General features: G+C 39.3%; 2 protein-coding genes across 2 annotated transcripts; both read right to left on the bottom strand.

Moving 5' to 3' along the window:
• Positions 1-1104: 1104 nt before the first annotated feature.
• LOC131538378 (zinc finger protein OZF-like) lies at positions 1105-16506 on the bottom strand. The gene is made up of 3 exons (XM_058772240.1): positions 16381-16506; positions 15499-15693; positions 1105-2347 (listed from the first exon to the last, which is right to left on the bottom strand). Exons 2-3 carry the CDS (start codon positions 15659-15661, stop codon positions 1242-1244), a joined length of 1269 nt encoding a protein of 422 aa, XP_058628223.1. The 5' UTR covers positions 15662-15693; positions 16381-16506; the 3' UTR covers positions 1105-1241.
• Positions 13263-15492, bottom strand: LOC131538400 (piggyBac transposable element-derived protein 3-like). Its single transcript, XM_058772267.1, has 2 exons — positions 15114-15492; positions 13263-14547 (listed from the first exon to the last, which is right to left on the bottom strand). The coding sequence occupies exon 2, from the start codon at positions 14060-14062 to the stop codon at positions 13274-13276; it is 789 nt and encodes a 262-aa protein (XP_058628250.1). The 5' UTR covers positions 14063-14547; positions 15114-15492; the 3' UTR covers positions 13263-13273.
• Positions 16507-21800: the final 5294 nt, after the last annotated feature.

Raw genomic sequence — 21800 nt, 5'->3', positions numbered from 1 at the left:
AGGATCCTTGGTTGGATGGAAAGTCAAGGCCGCAAGGCCTGGCACAAAAACTTAAGGGTCCAGAAGAGTTCTAGCTCACATCCTCATCTTCTCAGAATCTAAAAGATCCACAGACTGGGAGGCGTCACTGATGTGATAGCTTTATCTGATATAGAGGTCACACCTCTGGGGTGTCAAAGAGCCAATGGGAGTCCTGAACTTTTGGAGGGAAAGTTTTACGACTCTTTGTCTCTGAACATGGTAATCTGCATAGGTAATTCACCTGGGTTAATGCACAAACTACTAAAGATTCTTAGGACACTAATATGTTGCATAGGTATCAACATGTAATATTCACTCTCAATTAGATCATCCGAAGACGAAATGATAGAGACCAAACATGTTACAGTTAAAGTGATATTAACTAGTGATCTCTCGTAAGAATGCATAAAACAGTGTACAATACACAAGAACATATACAAGAACAGTAATAATATACACAATGACCTGAAGATATGCGTGTTCATTTAAAGAAAGGTTTTTCTATGAATTAATTAGAGAAGAGTCCATTTTTATGGCATAATGTCTCTTTCCTAAGGGGATATGAAGTGAGTTGCTCTACCCGCATTCCTTTGAGCAATAAACTAGTGTTATCAGATGGGTTGCCATGGAACCGGGGGCCTGAAGTCATTGACAGACATACAGGCACCGGGTATGTGTATTGGGTGAGGGGTCTGTGATTATTTGTTAATCTAATAACTAATTGATTTGTTAAATCAAATGCAAAATTGTGTGTCTGATTGGTCCAAATGCTACACTAGCTTCTTTATGTTTACAAAAGTGGCGTAATGACGCAGTGCCATGCTCGAATTTCCCGCGAAAACCTACCCGTACCACTCAAATTAGAAAACATTATTATAAGCTAACCATTGTGAATCGGGCTCAAGTAAGGTGATAGTTTTGAACACTGGCTGGTTATGTACTTTCTCAAATATTGATTTCGGATCATTTTTAACCAAAAAAAAGTTGTATGAGATTGCAGCTTTAAAGGGAGGCTATTACTTTCTATTCTTATTTTTAATCAAAAAGAAGTAGTGGTCTTGAACAAACTTTTTGTAAGGGTACTTTATTAAAAATAAAGAACACAAACAAGGTCACAATTGAATGACTTTTCACATATTTGTAAGTCTGCTGTTTTTATTACACCAATCACAATTGAACTGTCTTTCTCCAGAGTGAATGCATTATTTCTAAAGCTTTTGTCACATGGGAAACGAGGAATTCTTTCCAGAATGAGTTTTTAAGTGCCGTTTCAGGCTTATGTGATATGGGAAACTCATGTCACACTGAACACACTTGTAAGGCTTCTCTCCAGTGTGAACTCTAATGTGAGTCCTAAGGCTTCCTTTAACCGTGAAGCTCTTTCCACACTGAGGGCAGGTGTAAGGCCTCTCTGCAGTGTGAACTCTCATGTGAGACATTAGATGAGCATTTTCTGTGAAACCCTTCCCGCACAGTTTGCAGGTGTGAGGCTTCTCTCCAGTGTGAACTATCATGTGAGTCATCAGATGAGTATTTGATGTGCAACTCTTCCCACACAGTTTGCAGGTGTGAGGATTGCCTCCGGTGTGAATCTTCAAGTGGGCTGTAAGTTTCTTTTTCAGTGTGAAACTCTTTCCACAGAGAGGGCATATGAACGGCTTCTCTCCAGAGTGAACTCTCATGTGGCCATCAAAGTTTGCCTTTTGACTGAAACATTTTCCACACAGTTTGCAGGTGAAAGGGCCTTCTACAGTGTGAACTCTCATGTGGCCATTAAGACTCTCTTTTTGACTGAAACTCTTTCCACACTGAAAGCATATGAACGGCTTTTCACCAGAGTGAACTCTCATGTGAGTCTTAAGACTTCCTTTTAGTTTGAAACACTTCCCACACCGTTTGCATGTATAAGGTTTGCGTTTATGGATATTAAAGTGGCTTGTAAGGTTTAGTTTTCCACTGAAACTCTTCCCACACCGTTTGCATGTATAAGGTTTGCGTTTATGGATATTAAAGTGGCTTGTAAGGTTTAGTTTTCCACTGAAACTCTTCCCACACCGTTTGCATGTATAAGGTTTGCGTTTGTGGACATTCAAGTGGCTTGTAAGGTTGTGTTTTCCACTGAAACTCTTTCCACAGTGTTGACAGGTGAAAGGTCTCTCTTCAGTGTGAACTCTCATCTGGACTTCAGGCTTTCTAGTTTCTCTTTTATGAGTCTGAGAGTAACTAAAAGATGTTTCCCCAGCCATGACATCATAACATTTCTCAGTCAGATTTTTTTCTTCCGTTTCATTCAGTTCCCGACTCTTCTCTTTCAGCGCCATCAGATCTAGGGTGAAAAGAAACAAAAACAAGTTAAGACCAGTTTATTGACACAAAGCAAGACATGAAAACATTTAGACATTTAAAACATCAAATCCAACAACACGTATTCTAGATCCCATACCCACTGAAAAAAAAAAAAAAGTGTAACCTGTAATCTCAGAACCTTGTGTCCTCAACTCTGTGCTTTCTCTAGGACACGTCCCGAATACCAACAAATACGAAATAAAGCGATTTGCCAGCGGACACGACAAAAGCAAGTGTTTTGCTTAATACCAGTTTTCTGTTTCTGTCATTTATCTGCTAGTTAGGAGGATTCAATATGTTTAACTCATTTTATTTAAAAGTTTATGCTGATTGTGTATGTTGTTTGCCATTAGTTGTAATTAGAATTTACAAAAATACTTTTTGCTAACTGAAAATGTGTGCTTAAGTAGCAAACTACACACTATAGGCTTTGCTGTGCTAATTAGAAAGGTGTGGACAGCTGTTTTCACTCAAGTGAGAGCTTTGTATTTAGGCGGAGTTTGTTCACTGGCGCAGAAGCATCAGCCCTTCTTGTGTGAAGACCTACGAGTGTAAAGACCAGTTTGGGAGAGGTAGGGGTACTGGTCTCCTCATTTCCAAAAGCTGGAAATACCTCCCATGCTCTTATAACTTAAAACTTCCTTTGAATTTTATGCCGTTAGGGCTGCACGATTAATCGAATGCGATTGTCATGCACATCTAAAAAGCTGGTTCCGTGATTAGTGGTAAATCTCTATCACCTGCTTTCAGATGGAGCAGCATTTACTACACAGAGCCATAGTTCTCTGACAAGCTATGCAAAAACAAAAAAAATCAAGTCGCAGCTTGGATCAAGTACAAGTTCAAGTGGTGCTTACTTACAGAACAGCCATGGGCTTCTCACACCCCTACCTCCGCTCTCTCCTAAGCATCTACATCCCCTCCAGAAACCTGCGGTCGATTAACAAGCGGTGGTTCCAGGTCCCATTACAGAGAGGCACAAAATCACTCTCCAGGACGTTCTCTTTCACTGTACCCTGTTGGTGGAATGACCTACCTGACTCCATCAGGACAGCCAAATCCCTCTCAGTCCTTCACATTTTCTGCTCTCTTTTATCCTTATCCCTTCCTGTCCTAGCTTTTACTTTTACTTACTACTGAAACGTTGCATAACGGACACTGTTCTTGTGTTTATTGCAAACTTAAGGGAAATCGCTTAATGTATTCCTCAATTGTAAGTCGCTTTGGATAAAAGCATCTGCCAAACGAATAAATGTTAAAATAAAATACTACCCATTATAAAAACCCGCAGTAGAGCACTGCACTGAACAGATTTGTGTTGGGATCCTGTGGGTGGTTACAAATATACAGCTGGTCCCTGGATTTAACAAGAAGAATGGAATCTACAAATGAAGTTCACAAAATAACCAAGTAGGTTTTTAGTAGGTGTTGGTGTTTTGTTTTAACAAAAAAACAAAAAACAAAAAACCAAGGCCTGATATTCAGACAGATTTCCCGGCTGTTAATGAAAAAAATAAATAAATGGAAAGACCTAGACTTTGTAAGTTGCAACAAATATTAAAAGTGATCTCATCTACATCTCAGGTAGGTCCTTCAGGGTGTTTTGTAGGGGTGAGGTTTCTAAGTCACAACTTCTTGCTACTGGGGCTCCTCAAGGCTCAGTGCTTGGACCACTTCTCTTCTCCATCTACATGTCATCATTAGGATCTGTTATTCAGAATCATGGCTTTTCTTATCACTGCTATGCTAAAGACAATCAACTCCACTTCTCATTCCAACCAGATGATCCAACAGTAGCTGTTCGCATTGCAGCCTGTCTGACAGACATTTCTGACTGGATGCAGGACCATCACCTTCAACTCAACCTTGCTAAGACAGAACTGCTCGTTGTCTCAGCCAACCCCGTACTTCATTACAACTACTTTATACAGCTAGGTTTGTCCACCATTGCTCTTTCCAGGACAGCCAGGAACCATGGAATTGTGATTGATGATCAGTTAAGCTTCAAATACCATATTGCTACTACGGCCTGGTCTTGCAGATTTGCCTTTTACAACGTTAGAAAGATAAGACCCTTCCTATCAGTGAAGGCCACACAACTACTTGTCCAAACTCTTATTCTCTCCAGACTGGACTATTGTTATGCTCTCTTGGCGGGTCTTTCAGCATGTAATATCAAACCTCCTGATCCAGAATGCGGCAGCTACAGTTGTATTCAACGAGTCGAAGAAAGCTCACATTACACTTGTCATCAGTTTACTCTGACTGCTAATATTCAAGCTACTGATGTTTGCCTACAGAATAACCACTGGCTCAAAGCAGCTTTACAGGAAATTATGTTTCTACAATATATTTATATTGTTGTGTAGTGGCTACAAGGTCCCTCTGCTCAAGAGGGCACATGTCTGAAGTTTGACAACGAACATCTAAATCACTGGTCTCAAACTCAATTCCTGGAGGGCCACAGCTCTGGACAGTTTAGCTCAAACCCTAATCAAATACACCTGATCCAGCTAATCAAGGTCTTTAGGATCACTAGAAACTTCCAAGCAGGTGTGGGTTGGAGCTGGTTGGACCTAAACTCTGCAGAGCTGTGGCCCTCTGGGAATTGAGTTTGCGACCTCTGATCTAAATGATTCAGAGAAAGCTTGGGAGAAATTGCTGTGGCCAGATGAGACCAAAACTGAGCTTTATGGCATGAACTCAACTTGTCGTGTTTGAAGGGGTCGTGGATTAGTCTTCCAGTATGACAATGACCCAAAACATACCGCTAAGGCAACAAAGGAGTGGCTCAGGAATAGGGATGGGCGATATCTTATCGTTTGCGATATACCGTTGAAAATTCTCCACATGATAAAAATTTGTCTCCTCGCGATAATAACGATAAGTCTAGTTGATGACGTAGTTTTGCGCGCGACCGATCCACTGTTCACGTGCGGAGTGAAAACAAGCATGGCGGAAAGCGGACGTGAGGCTGAGGAGGAGCTTGTTGTTAAGCAAGGAGCTACCTCCACAATTTGGAACTGGTTTGGTTATAGAAAATCAGATGCGGAGTAGAGGCTGACATTTTTTCGGGAATCCCGCGGGATGGGAAACAAAATCGCTACGAATCACGTGATTGGGACGGGACAGGAAAAAATGTCATCGGGAGTGGGCGGGACCGGGAATAGTAATGATACCCAACTTTATACACAAATATACCTTTTATATAAATAAACTATAAACTGTATATTTTAAATCGGAACTAGTTGCCCTGTCTCGCTCTCCTCCTGTTTGCTTTGGTGTGGCTGGTTAAGTGAATGACGCAGTCCGTGACGGACAGATCGTTAACGGCTGGTCTGTGTGGTAATACACACTATCGTTCATCGACCTCAAATATGGCTTTTCATCTGAAAGATGTATGTAGTAGCAACTTTACATGGCCACTCAATATGATGTTAACCTAGAGAAATGTGCATTATTGAAGTGTTTGTGTGGAGAGTGGAGCTGAATAGCGGCTCGCTGCAGGACAGGCGCTGGAGCGCTCACTTGCTCTTAAAATCTCTGTAGTTTTTGATCATACAGATAAAAGTAGCCTAATATATCTTTCGAATCTGTAAAGACTCTACGTTTATTTATATACACTCAGAATAACAACAAAACGCTTCTGTAATGTAATTAAAGCAAACAGGATGCGCTTTCTGCCGTCTAGGTCTCTGTGAACTCGAGCGAGAAACTTCGAAACTCTGTCTATGAAAAATATATCTATAGAGAGTGAAATGTCTACTTTCAAATAAAAAAAAATTCAAATAGCCTAGAAAACGTGTGTGTGTTAGCATGGATGATTTACATAAAATTTAATGTGTGTGCAATGCACACTGTGCATTGTTTAAGCTGGCTTTCAGGTTCAATATAAAAAAAAAAAAACACAACACGGGAGTGGGAGAGATTGGGAGTCATTTTTCCGGGATTGGAACGGGACGGGACGGGACTTTCCCCCAGTTTCCTCTGTTTGACTACACAGAAATGCATTTCCCTACAACACAGTTGCACGTTTTGGTGCAGGTGGTTGGTTTGCTGTGTTAGCAGTGTTAATTTCGTCATCGTCTTCGTCAAGGAACCTTTTTTCTGTGACTAAGACGAGACGTTGACGAGCTAAAACTAATATCTGATGATTAAAAACTATGACGAAATTTATGCCGTGTCTTCGTTGACCAGACGAAACGGGACAAAATTTCATTATTAATATTTATCATAATTTTATTTGAGGACTAATGGACATTCAAAATACATCCTATAGACCAAGTTAACTGTCTTGTCTTTCAAAATGTGCGTCTCTGTCATTGGATTACAATCAGATGAGGGGCGTTTGCATATCTAGTCTCAGTATGGCAGCCGCGGACAGATTGGCTACCAAAACGCGAACTAGCGATCTGAAAAAATGGCCTCAGCACCTGAAGGGTTAGGGATAGGGTGACCAGACGTCCCCTTTTTCCCAGGAGTCACAATTCGTTGTCGATTAACAAAGTTAATGAAGGTGGGATAGGCGGAATCGCGCTGATAGAAGTGCTCTCTCTCGCGCACGCTCCACTTCTTCAGTTCTCATACAGCGCACGATCAGTGCTCAGCGCTCAAATACACACACAGCAGTCCACATGTCTATCGTGTAATCTCGCATAAATATAGTCAGTTATGGCTTAAGTGAGCGTAAACAGGTGGGTGAAAACTGAATGTGTGTCAGTATTACATGCATCCGTCTTAAATGGACAGTATTCCTAATTAAATATTTATGTCAATGTTAACCAACAAAATATGTTAAATAAATGTATACTTAAGTAAACCTACTGTATATGAAAAATGACTTTAATTTGTATCTCTACCAAAAAATGAAAATTTATTCCAGTTTTTCGAAATTCAATCCTTGATTCACATTTCTCATAAGCTTAATTGAATTGGTCTAAAGAGAGAATAATTAATTACTATTTTTGTTTGAATACTACATATAAAATAGCTACCTAAATAAATGTTGGTAACTGCAGTTTGACAAAGTAATGACTAAAAGTTGACAAAAATGCAATGACTTTGTTGACTAAAACTAGAGGTCTATGAAAGACTCAAATGACTAAAATGTGACTAAGACTATTAAGCATTTTCATCTCAAAATAAAGACTAAGACTAAATAAAAAATGCCTGCCAACACTGACCAGTAGTAATGATATAAGATATCGCATTACAGCTGAGGATTTAAATGGCACAAAAGTGCTGTTCATGCACGTCTGCCTGTTCGCTGGGCAATTTCTCCGATTCTATTGATTAATTTGAATTTAATGTAGGGCTGCACGATAAATCGAAATGAAAGTAATGCAAAAGCTGTGATTGTCATGCGCATCTTGTCAGTGAAGCATGGTTCTGTGATCAGTAGTAAATCTCCATCCAAAGGCCAGATGGCGCTCTCCCCGCAGAAGAAATCTAGTGGGAAATCCTGGTGGGAAAATGTAACTGCTTTCATTGATTCAGTGTGACTAATAAACACAAGACGACAATATATAATTTATCCGAGTTCTTATTGTAATTATTAAAGGGTTACTCCACCCCAAAATTGTGTCATCACTTGCCCATCACTCATGTCATTCCAAACCCGTAAAAGCTTAAACACAATGAGATATTTTGGATGAAAACCAGGAGGCTTGTGACTGTCCCAGTGACTGCCAAGTAATTAACTCTGTCAAGATCCAGAAAAGTATGAAAGTCATCCACGGAACACAATTTAAGATATTTGATGGACTATTCTGACGATGTAAGACGCTTTTTACGGGTTTGGACCACATCATCTCACAGAAGGATTTATTTCAAACACCTGACTGATGTTATGAAGTGAGTTTGGAATATCGTATGTCTTCAACCATCTCATGACAATCACATTAAATTAGGGTTGCACGATTAATCTAATGTTTTGCCATTGTTTTATTTTTTATAAATCGATGGAATCGCGATTTTGAATAGAAATATTACCAAATGTTTGACAACATGCCAATGATATCACAAAGCCTTCCAAGACGACAGTAAAGGCTTATGTCATGCTTGAGCTTTAGTTAGCTGAAACTTGAAAGTTAAGTTGCACAACATAAATGCAATGTTTAGGTATTATTATTATTTTATACTATAATTTAGATTTTTGGTTTAGTTTTAGTTTGTACTGTTTACCTTTTTTAAAGTAGTGCAAAATTTATTTTTATATTTCTTGATTCATGCCATTAATTTTAGATAGTAATGTTTACTTTTTTAAAGTAATATTAAACAGATTTTTGCAAAATCATTTTATTTTATTTAGATTTTTATGTTCTTTGATACATTTGTATTTGCATTTTGAATGTAATTTGGCAATTAAGTGCATTAAATGAGTTTAGCTTTCACGGTTATTAATGCAGTGGTTCCCAATTCCAGTCCAATTTTCTAAAAAGGAAATAAATTAGTTTGAGACCTCTTATTTTCTCTTCTATATTTAGTATTGCTCTTTAATAAAGAATTTTTTTTTTTTAAATCCGATTACTCGATTAATCAATGGAATAATTGGTAGAATACTCGCTAGCTACAGCCCTAGTATTTGTCCTCATATTATTTCTGAACATATATGTATAAGACAAGCTTGTACAAGATGCAGTTCATGCATCTTTTCTGCAAAGATATTTAACAAGCGATTTGTTTAACATTTACATCATGTTGACGGCTTCATGTGTGCTGCACTTGGAATAGAATTTTCTTTAACTAGAGGGTTAATAAAGAACAAGTTACTTGAATCATGTTGTAGTTACATTTTCAAGTTGACTAGTTAAAAATTGTGAACAAAAGAAAAAAATTTTTTTGCCATATCGCCCAGCCCTATTATAGACAGTGCTTGTAGTGGGAAAACTTACTCTGCCCCATTCTATTTATTTATTTTTTACATTAAATAAATAAGTACTTTTTCAAACTTCACAACGCATGTATAGCGCCACAATCAATCAATCAATCAAATAAACGTTTTCAATACAAATAAGCATAAGTCAAGCTGTGATACCAAACAGGACCACATGTAGATGCCTACACCTCCTGCCTTGACCTGACTGTACTACTATACGGATCCATTCAGAATCACTAAACCACTGACCATAGCACAATCTAAAACTCCTTCAGCCAGCGTCCATTATAAAACACTCTTACTTTTAAGCCAAATACACGCTGAAAAGATTAATTTACTGACATCTGGATGCAAGTCACTCATTATTAACACTGTTTTGAACTTACTGTATGAATTCGCTTACTGGATCCTTGGACTTTCCAGAAGTTAACCGGTTTAAAATGATGTGATCACAAAAACAGTATTTTTCGTTATAAATGTACTGATTCAAATTAGTAATCAATTTTTTATTATTCTACTACTCTGTGTGCCTCCCCGGATATGCTCTCGCACCCCACACATGAAAATGTTTCTCCGTGCATATGATATGCATCTACCCCACACCCCTAATCCTACCCATTGTGTATCATATGTACACCAAAGTCAATTTCTGCGTATAAATAGTAAGCGAAACAGAAAATAGAGAATAGTATCATTTCTAATCACCCAGACACTGATGCTTTGACTGAGAACCGGCCACATGTCAGAAGCTGGGTACCAGCCCACTTCAAGCACTGATTATATACATATTTAACACCCTCTGCTCCAAACATGAATCTGCCATTCATCTATAACATATTAGAAAGATTTTGAATATTGAATTTTAAATATTGTCTGCTTCCATGTGCATCAAACAAAAAGATGACAAAGATAAAAACAGCATTAATTACTTTTCTTTCTCAAAAGGAGAAAGAATTTTTCAGTTTTATTTCCTCCTTATTTCCAGGAGTAAATGTGTTTTGATCAGTATGCACGGAAAGAAAGTAATATTTACAAGACTCCATTATGACCAAAAAAAAAAGGAATCTTGCATAATTAAGCGATAGAAATGAAAGAATTTCATTAGATTTAATTCAGCAGAAAATATTGGGTTTAACCCTTTATAGGGCATCTGGGCTGGGTAGTAACGAAATACATGTAACGTCGCTACGCATTTAAAATACAAAATATGAGTAACTGCATTTCGTTATAGTTAAATTTTAAATGGGTGGTAATCAAATTACAGTTACATCCGAAAAGTATTTTGGATTAACAAAGTGATTACTTTGATTTTTAATGTCATTTATTTATTTGAATATTAATGTAAAATGATTTTAATCATTGAGGCAACTGGTGATCCTCAGACTCGTGTGCAGCCTGTCCATACAGCAGCCTGCTGCAGAGTGCAGACTATAGTGATGACTCACTAAAATGCAAGAGAAAATCAGAAAGCCTAGCGCGTAATTGTCATGGAAATAAAAAGAGGATTTTACTTATGAATGTGAAAAGGACGGAACATTACAGTAGGCTATATAATTTTTGCTTACCTGCAACAAAACGTCTCTCGGCTTCAAAAGGAACATCTAACCTTGAAAAAGCATCTTAAAGTAAGTTATTTTCAGTCTCAGGTTTGTACGAGTTCTAGTTTTTCTATATTTATGTATAATTAAGCAATATCAATCGAGGAAGAAGAGTGCCGTTTAGCCGAATATTAGCGCGATTGCAAATGTGATGCTGATTTTATGCAATTCATAACAAAAAGTTAATATTTAGTGACTTATTAAAAGAACAGTGTTGTCTGATTTGCTCTATAGCGCAAACAAAAATGGTTCCATACAACCGCTGGTCTATTTACACTTAAGCCCAAATCTGTTTGGGATTAACATCATTAGAAAAGACGTCTATTTGAGACACGTGCTGATAAGATTTGAGTTTGAATCCGTTTGAACTCATTCAACTCCCGTTCTTCTCCCTTTTCCCATCACATATCTGCCAATGTTTGCAATAAGTATTAATAGCATCTAAGTACTATCACTTGTTGCAAAGAAAATTTTTCCTACATGGTGTAAATATAATTTATTGCTATTTGCACTTAATGCAAATAACCACTGCCTTCAAAATAAATCCACGAGAATAGTTGCGCGCAAGTTAATATGCCCCTTACCTTAAGTATTCCAAAGTATTTAGATTAAGTTACTAAAATTAAGTAATCTAACGAAATATGTTACAAAATACTTTTTAAAGCATGTATTTTGTAATCTGTAACGAAATACATTTTAAAAGTAACCTTCCCAGCCCTGTAGGGCATTCATTGAAATACTAAATTTCAACCCTGGAGTGCAGAGGCATGGCCACAAGTCAAGTCAAGTCGCCTTTATTTATATAGCGCTTTTACAATACAGATTGTGTCAAAGCACTTAACAGTATCAAATTAGAGGATAGAGTGTCAGTAATGTATAATGATAAGATTAAACACTCAATTTTCAGTTAAAGGCATTTCATTATTGAATTCAGAGATGTCATTGTCTAGCTCAGTTTAGTTTAAATAGTATCTGTGCAATCAAATCGGCGATAATCGCTAGAAATTAAGTGTCCCCAACTGAGCAAGCCAGAGGCGACAGCGGCAAGGAACCAAAACTCCCTCCGAGACAGAATGGAGAAAAAAACCTTGGGAGAAACCAGACTCAGTCGGGGGTCAGTTCTCCTCTGACCAGAGGACAAGGGGGCCTGGGGGCTAGGCCCCCTCAATTACATGTCCGGCCCCCTCAGATTTCTGATTGCTCAGAAAAAACTTTATCACACTTCCGCATTCAAAAAGAGGAAAGAATCAAATAGTAGCACGGGGCCGTTCATGTCGCGCGAGGAAACGCTAGGCGCGTCGCTTTCTCCTTCTTTCAAAGCGCTCTCCCGTGGTGTCTGCCGTTGCTAAGCAACCTAGACCCATGCTCTCCATGAAGACTTGGAAGTTTCAGCAAAGGATAAACAGATTTCCAGCACTAAAAGTCACTTGCGCTCTGCTACTAAATTTATTTAAAATGGCTCCCTGTGCAGCTATGATCAGCTGTTCCTCCGTCTCGGCTGAGCTTTCAATGTTGTTACGGGAAAAGATGAAGCTGATTGGTTGGTTCTTGGCACATGACCCGCAGTGCACTTGCGGCATTCTGAAAAGTTGAAATGTTTAATCTCGATGCGGTGCGGATGAAAGATGAAAATGTAAATTCTGGCTACGCCACTGCTAGAGTGTTATTGCAGTGATTAAGTGACTTTTAAACTTGTGTGACTTAAAAAAAAAATTAATTTTAAAAAAAAATTCCTCGCTAGTCTATGGTCTTTTTTTTCCAAAAAGCATATATTTAAAATAAGAAACATTTATGAAACCTATATAAATGTCATAGAATTTTTATTTTGGAGTATTTCTTTTTTTCTTCGTGAACTTTTTTTTCACGCATCATAACTCCAGTCCGGTCACTTCATGGTACTTGATGAAGCAGTTGCGTTCAGCATTGAGGCACAGGTGGACCTTGCAGACCCTGCAGACCACATTTGACCTCAAGACGTTCCCCTTCCTGCTGCAGTACTTGCAGGTCTGGCGCTGGGTGTAGACAGGGGCGTGGAAAAGGGACGTGTCAAACCGCACAGAAGCATCTGCGGTGTGGCTGCGGTGTCCCCGGACAGGCACGGGGACATCAACAGAGGTGCTGGGGGCACATGGAAATGATGAGCTCCTTTGGGGGCAAGACATAACTGGCCTCTGGCTGCTGCAGCTCCTAAACACCTGGATCCGGAAGTTCTTCAACGACAGGCCATCATCCACAGCAAGAGCCTTGATGTCCCGCCTGTACATGACCCAGGCATTCGTGAGGCTGACATCTACTGCATACGCAAACATCCGCATGTACCACCTCTTGGATTTCATGGGGGTGCGGTAGAGGTGGACCAGCATGTCACTCTTGTCAATGCCCCCATGTTGGCATTGTAGCTCTTGATGACAGCAGGGCAGCTTACCGGTTCCTACCTCCTGGTGTCACTGCAGTACCGGTAGACTGAGGATATGGGCTCCACACCCATGTCTGTTGACAGCAGAGAGACGACCCTGTTGTCCTTCCACCTGAGGGCCAGGATCCCATCGTCACTGGTGACGTAGTCATGTACACCACGAGGGACGGCCTTTTTCTCCATGTCCTTGATGGACTTCAATGGAGGTTTGCCTATTCTGGTGTCCCTGGCTGTCCCCGTGTACCTGCAGTGCTTATCTTTGAGGTACCGCACTATCTCCAGGCTGGTGAAGAGGTTGTCTGCAAAGATGGCTGTGGTGGTGGACGAGGACATGGTGCTGGCCAGGACGGAGACTATCTGGCTGGTGACCCCCAAGGCTTGTTGTTCAGACGTCATGGGGACACCGTGGGCCTGCAGCGTAGTTTTGCCCTGGTATAGCACCAGGTCATGAATAAAGCCATCCTCAGAAGCCCTGGCAAACAACTTAAATCCACATTTGTCCGGCTTGCTCTTGATGCACTGCCTCAGGTTGCCAGCTGTCTTGCCTTTGTAGGCAACCACAACCTCATCCACAGACTGCTTGGGGGTCTGTGGCTCACTCCTGAAGACAGTAACCAGGAGGTTGAACAGTGGCCGGACTTTGAAGAATCTGTCGATGGTGCCAGGGATCTGGGTGTTGTCATTAAAGTGGACAAGCCTTCTCATCAGCCTGAACCTCTTAGACGACATGAGGTTTGCAACTTGAGGGACCCTGGTCTCCATTGTCCAGTAGTCATCCATGGAGGGCAGCTCAGAAATCCCCATGTAGAGCAGGATGGCCACAAAGTTCCTCACCTCATCTTCAGTGGTGGTGAAGGTGGTGTTCACGTCCTTCTGGGTTGCATACAAGTTGGTTTGGGATGCTATGTGCTTGATGACACGGGGGCTGAAGTACTTGCTGAAGTAAGCATATGGAGTCTCGATGAAGTCAGGGGGAACGTGCTGGTACTCAGGCAGGGCTTGGTTCTCCAGGTCAACCTTCTTCCAGCTGGTTAGCCTGGACGCTGGCTTGCCCTTCTTTGTGGGGCCCTTGGCTTGTGGTGCTGGCTGGTCTTCATCCTCGTCGTCTTCGTCCTCAAGCTCCTGCACTGCGGTCCGCACACACCTCCTCTTGGCAGAGGGCCCATGTCACTCGGGCACTCGTGGGTAAGTGGGATGAAGTCGGGGTCTGCCACCTCGTCGTCACTGATGGCGGGGTCAGCCGGCACAACAGCAGTCACCCGCTTTCCACAAAAGAGCCGAGTAGACAGCTGCAAAAAAAAAGTATGTTTTTGAGTCAATATCAAGCCCGCTTTGAGTTACTTGTGAAGGAAAAGAGTAACAGTGAAGTGCAGATCTACTTAAAACAAAGTGCTATTTTTAATTTCTTATTATACATTTACAATTTACATGTCTATATTCTAAGTACTGGTGGTACCACTTATTTTAGCAGTAATGAGGCTCACAGTAAAAATAAACACCAATATAAAAACTGTTATAAGGTCATAAAACTGAACAAAATTAGATATGTTTCGCATTGGATCACTGCATAATGTTTTACAAACCTGTGGCAACATTCAGTGCGCTGTTAAATACTATCGTCCTACGTTATAATGCATTATTAAAAAAAACAAATAAAAACCAAACATAAGTATAGCTTACTAGACGCATCGGGCACATGTCTATAAATGGACACACTGTAGCTTGCGCTAGTTTTACCTGAACACACCATTATTCATGTCCAACGTTCACTAGTTTCTAGACATCCTACACAACACCGATCTCAGCATTTAACACAACTACTCAACCACATGATGTGTGAGCTTCATTAACTTACCATTGTTGGTTTGGCTGGTAATAATGTTTGTGTCTGAGTAGATCTGTCTCTGAACTTCCGGAATAACGCTGAAGTTTGTAGCGGCCCGGGCAGCTCCTGATTGGTCAGATGCCATGGTGTTACCATCGGTGACGCAGACTGACATCCGCTGATTGGCTGGGAGAAATCCATGCGCTTTACGAGCTCACGGAGAGGCGTGTAAACGCCATTATGAATGGTCCATTAAGTTATGGTTCCTCGCCCGATAAAGAGTTAATGTTACACACAATAGTTGTTTTGTTTGGCTATTTCCTTATAATTTTATTAAATTAATTACATGTCATTAACAGATAAAGAGATGCATGACACACAATGACTGAAGAAAGACTTTGAGAATGAAACTGACCTGTTTGTTCCTCAGTATCTTCATGTTTGACTTCAATCTTCACGTCTTCTCTCTCCTCTTTAATAAACATCATCTCTGTTTGTTGTGTCTCAGTATCTTCATGTTTGACTCTGAAATCTTCTTCAATCTTCAGGTCTTCACTCTCCTCTTTAATAAACGCCATCTTTATAACAGTGTGCTTCAGCAGGAGTTTCTCTGTGTGTTTAAGAGGAGAATAATTAACAGACAGATCTCTGTGTGTCTCAATCAGCTCTAGTTCAGCAGCACACTAGTAAGAGTCAGAGAGAGAGTAGAGGTGCAAAAAAAAAATGTTAAAATGTGATTAAATTTTTAAAATATATATATTTTTTAAGTCAAATAGGGAAAAAACAGAGACCAACAAGAATTTTTGGGAATACAAAATATTCTTAACTTTTCCTTAAGTTAAAAAATAAGAAGAAAATGGCAGTTCAGAAGAGATTTCTTAAGAAAGCCCCGTGAACCCGGCCCCAGGTTTGTTGTGCTTCTTTGTAGAGCTGCACAATTTGGCCAAACATTTTCTGCTTTTATATTTTTATACAAACATATTAAGCAAAATAACTTGCTATGTAACAAAATTTTCATTACTAAAACCTAAAATAGAATTTTTAAGAATAAATATGACTATACAATAATTACAAAATAACATTCATTTCACGGAAAACTTATTTTACAAAAACTGGGGACATCTGCTAACATACAATCAGCCTTTAATTATAAATCATTAGAGAGGTCTAAGCATTTATTATGAAATCAGCCTTACAAACAAGAAACATTTCTGACTATTATCAGTGTTTCAGGTTTCCTTGATAAATGGAAAATTCAAAAGAACAAAATATATCTGAAATAGAAAATGAGACGCACCTTTTCTGTTGTTCTGTTTGTTGTAAAACAAACCTTTCTTCAGCAGAATCTCAGCAGAGACGCTGCAGCGCGGAGCGGCGCAGCCTTATGACGTCACGTAGCCACACCAAAATAAAAGTCCCGTTCAGACGGCAAAAAAAAAATAAGAAAATTCACATGCAAAAATAAAACCTTCAAATGATAAGATAAAGGATTGATTCAAATGATAAATTACAGATTCCCAGACATATCAGTACCACTGATAGATATATATATATATATATATATATATATATATATATATTTTTTTTTTTTTTTTTTTTTTTTTTTAAGCTTCTGGCTTATGTCTAAATGTAAGCAGGTGTGAAGTGATTTCTGAGTGAGTTTCTTCTGAGCGTCCTTCACAGAAGCTCAGCCCTCAGAGAGACCGCTAGATACAAAGATACAGTTTACATAAATAAACAGCATTTTAGTGCTTATGAAAACTGTATTGTATGAAGTAAACAGACACAATTACAAGTTACAGAGGTTACTTAAAGTCCCCCTGTAGTGAAAATCTAGTTTTTTTTATGTTGTTTATTTGTCTATGTGGTGTTTTTAATATACTTTTAAACAAACCATGTGCCAATCCATTTATGAACACCATTGCTGAGTATTTTCTCCTTAAAACTGTAGTTTCCCAACGACAGTCACAGAAACACGGTTTGACACAGACCTTTTTCTGCTACGTCACAAAATTGAGTAACCAATCACATCAAGGGATTGATTCCTATCATTAGCATATAATTTGCTGCAAAGCTGAGGGTCTAGTGAGAAGGCAGCCAGGTTAATCCGGTATATTATTTATATATATATATATATAAGTGTTCGAATTGTGTCAAAGCTCTTGGGGGTTAGGAGAAGACCTAATTCTAAGATAAAAGCGTATTTTACGATGATCAGTGAATTATGTGCAAACAATCAGCAAAGAACAATGAAATATCTATCTTAGGGGTGTGCAATATAGACAAAAAATAATATATTTTGTGTATATATAGATATATATAGATATTTTCTGGGATTTTATCGATAACAGACGACATTTTACTGAGTGTGTTGCGCTGCAGGACTGCAGTGGGCAGCTGACTCCTAAAGTTTTTGATATTCTTCATATTCTGCGTGCTCATTTCACAGCAGTGATAGAAATTTATATTTTAAAAACAAGTTTAAAGTTATTTTTACCCTTTATGGGCATTTTTACCTTTTTAAAGTCTTTTTTTCCCTAGAATATCATTATTATTAAAATCATTATCAACAAAATTCATCTTTGCAATGCAGAGGAAACACAGAAGCTGCATCTGAAGTGGCATTCAGATGTATTTAAATGGTTGATTCATTCAGGAACGAAACACGGTCATTTTGCTCAGAGACACAAAACAGTGCTGAGGCTGTGTTTGGAAACATCTTTTGTTGGCGAAATAGAGCAAAATAGGCAATATGGTGTCTAAAACGTAAGTCTATTAATAACTTATTGTTTATTGAACTGTTGTATAAACTCAATATCACATTTGTGATTTTTGCGGGGGAAAAAAATGGCACTCTTCGTGTGATATTGATTAACTATATGAAATTATATAAATATACATATTTTCTGCCCCATCTTGAATTTTGGGAGCATTCTGCATTTTATTACATGCCGTGAAAGAATGCACTCAGTCAGTCTAGCTAGTGTTTAAGCACTCATAGCTCCTCTTATAATCTGTATGATAAATGAATCTCTTACTTTTATCGTACGTACGTCTGCACTTTTATTGCTTAAGATGAGGGAATTCGCAAGTTTCAGTCTGAACAAAATTCAGCGATGACTAATCGACCGCCTCTGATTGGCCACTGCATTCCTAAGCTCAACAGAAACGTGTGTGGTTGGTTATGATGAGTAACGCTATACAAACGCTTAAAAATAAAATACGATGTAACATGAGCAGGTCTAAATTTAATACAGCCATCGAATCTTTTCATTTAATTCTTTCATTCTTTCATTTTCACTAGTTCAGTGTTTCAAGTATTATAGTTTTATTGAAAAACCAGGGGACCCCCCAAGTATATATTTTTGGGTGTTATGGGGGGTCCCTTAATGCTTATGGGAGGTCTGGGACCCCCCCAGCCCCCCCTCAATTCGAACACATATATATATATAGCTATTTTCACGATGTCATGTGCTGTTTATGGAGGCAAGTCCCAGAAAGGACAAGCGGTGAGCTTTCACATACTACCAAATGATCAGAAACTCCGACCTAAATGGGTGCAGTGTCTTGGGAAAGACTCTGACAAACTTACATTTGTATGCAGCAGGCATTTTCCAGAGAGTTCTTTTCAAAATATTACAATGAACAAGTTTGGCTTCGCTCTAAAAACATTATATTGAAGGCCAACACGGATTCATTCATTTACAATGAAGACACATCCAGCAAGAAACAACATTCATATCAACCAGTAAGTTTCTTTTTCTTGTGTTTTATCAGTACAGTGTGTTTAATTTGATATTTGCGCAATTATTTAGTCAGTGTTATCATGATAATGTATAAATGATGTATGTATTAGGCCTCTCTCTCCATTTGTACAAACGCAACGCGCGTTTCCCCCGCTGTCTCAAGGTAAAAAATGGCATAGAGGTCGTATGCAAAATATACAAATAGTATTACCAGCACAAAACCAAAAATAGAATATAGCAATAAAACCCGTGAAACCATGGTTTAACGTGAATTTAGAACCACTAACTTGACTAATAGCCCGTGGCAGCAGTCCTCGCTCACTTTGGCGTTCGTACGTCACACGCATTGCTCACGGGCGCGAATTAGAATCACAAACTAAAAACATAGTTTTGTCAGTCATTATCCGTGTACAAACCAGCGCTGAGGTGGGCTGCAATAACTACCTATACTGTACATCCTTCGGTATAAATGACTAGCTTTTATAAAAATGTATATATCTTTATATGCAGGTTGTGCCCTACCATCACCATTTTTATCTATACAACCAAAAAAAACCAAGTAGTTTATTTACACAAAATTGTTTACAATAGCTCATTGATTTAGTCACATAATTTTGTTCTGAAATTGCACCAGATATATTATATTTAGGGGAACCAACGTCCAACCACCACAATCTCACAAAATTCTGTGGGAAAAACTGAGATCACAAGTGTTTCTTGATCAATGACAACAGCTTCAGACGCTGATCAACCAATCACAATTCATAACAAAACTTGTGTGTATATATAGGGGTGGCACGGTATGCGTACCGAACCGTACGGTTCACGGGGCAAATTCCAAATGGAAGTGATCATCCCTATCCCCTTGGAGTGGGGACTTTGGAGTGAACAGGGCACGTGCGAGCCATTATTTAGTCGTTTGAAATGCACTTGGTGAAGGGAGCGATCTAATTTCCTCATAATCTTCAGCTGGGATGTGTGCGTCAGTAGATGTCGCTGTTTTAATGTCATATGTCTTTTTATTGTTGTTAGCATAACTGTTGCAAATGAATATACATTAAAACGTTTTTCAAGTTTTTTGCTATAACTTTTTAAAATATAAATTTTATTTATTTATTTTTTTTATGCCGGTGTCCATCAGCGAATCTGCTGTGCTGCGTTGTCACAGGAACATCCCAGCTGAAGATTATGAGGAAATTAGATCGCTCCCTTCACCAAGTGCATTTCAAACGACTAAATAATGGCTCGCACATGACATGTTCACTCCAAAGTCCCCACTCCAAGGGGATAGGGATGATCACTTCCATTTGGAATTTGCCCCGTGAACCGTACGGATCGGTACGCGTACCGTGCCACCCCTAGTGTATATACTGTATATATACAGTTATGGCCAACAATATCGCCACCCTTGGTAAATATGATCAAAGGAGGCTGTGAAAATTAATCTGCATTGTTAATCCTTTTGATCTTTTATTTTAAAAATGCACAAAAATCTAACCTTTCATTGGATAATAAGAATTTAAAATGGGGGGAAATATCATTATCACAGCGCGGATTTAGAACGTTGTTGCCTAGCATCCATCTGGCGAATCTCCGCTCTCTACCCAACAAAACGGATGAACTCCTTCTGCTCTCCCGGATAAACAGGGTTTTTTCAAACTCTGCTGCTCTGTGTTTCACGGAAACCTGGCTGAACGACGCCATTCCAGACAGCGCGCTTCATCTGATCAGATCACAGACACAGAACAAAAACACCCGGACTCTGTTTTAATCATTCTCGGGGACCAAAGAAGATGCTTACAGGAATGGGTACAGAGTCTTGTATAAAGAGGCCAAATACACACTGGAAAAGGAGATCAGAGCGGCAAAGAGGAATTATTCTGGCAAGCTAAGGAACAAATTCTCTTCCAGTGATTCTGCTTCAGTGTGGAAAGGTCTGAAAGACATCACCAACTACAAGACACCATCCCCAGCACTGTGGAGAATCAACAACTGGCAGAAGATCTGAATGAGTTCTGCTGGTTTGAAAAAACACCCCACACCCACCCTGAACACCTCTCCACACAACCATTAACACCTCCAGCTACCCCCCTCTCCCCCACACCTGCACTGCAGATCAGTGAAGATGATGTGCGTCAGGTCTTCAGAAAGAACAAGAGAAGGAAGGCACCAGGCCCAGACGGTGTGACACCAGCCTGTCTGAAATCCTGCGCTGACCAGCTGGCCCCCATCTTCACACAGATCTTCAACAGATCACTGGAGCTGTGCGAAGTCCCTTCATGCTTCAAACGCTCCACCATCATCCCCGTCCCAAAGAAACCCAAAATTACTGGACTTAATGACTACAGACCTGTGGCTCTAACGTCTGTGGTCATGAAATCATTTGAAAGACTGGTTTTGGCTTATCTGAAGGCCTCCACTGGACCCTTACTAGACCCCCTGCAGTTTGCCTACAGAGTAAACAGGTCTGTGGATGACGCAGTCAATATGGGACTGCACTTCATCCTGCAGCATCTGGACAGACCAGGGACTTATGTGAGGATCCTGTTTGTACACCATTTTAACACCATCATCCCGGACACCCTTCGGAATAAACTAACTCAGCTCTCTGTCCCCAAATTCTGTCTATGAGTTTAAAACTAAATTGAAATCTTATTTTCTTACCTTGGCTTTTTAAACTTTGTATGTTAAATTATATTTTGAGTTTACTGATGTTATCCTTTTTACTGGTTTTTATTTTATTTGTACAGCACTATGGTCAACTGCTGTTGTGTTTCGGTGTTTAATAAATAGCCTATACAAATACCTGAGGGATGTCTTTCACTATTGTAAGTTAATGTTGTTAAATAGAGAAACAAAATTATACATTTTTAAAATGTCTAACTTCTAGCGCATTAGGCTATAAAAAGAGTATGAAAAAGCCCTTTTAGTGGTGAGTGATATTTAATTTTATTTGCTGGGCTGTTGCTGA

Source organism: Onychostoma macrolepis, chromosome 04 (assembly GCF_012432095.1).
Source record: "Onychostoma macrolepis isolate SWU-2019 chromosome 04, ASM1243209v1, whole genome shotgun sequence".
NCBI lineage: Eukaryota > Metazoa > Chordata > Actinopteri > Cypriniformes > Cyprinidae > Onychostoma > Onychostoma macrolepis.
Note: the sequence above shows the minus strand (reverse complement) of the source record. Positions and strands in the feature narration are given on the sequence as shown.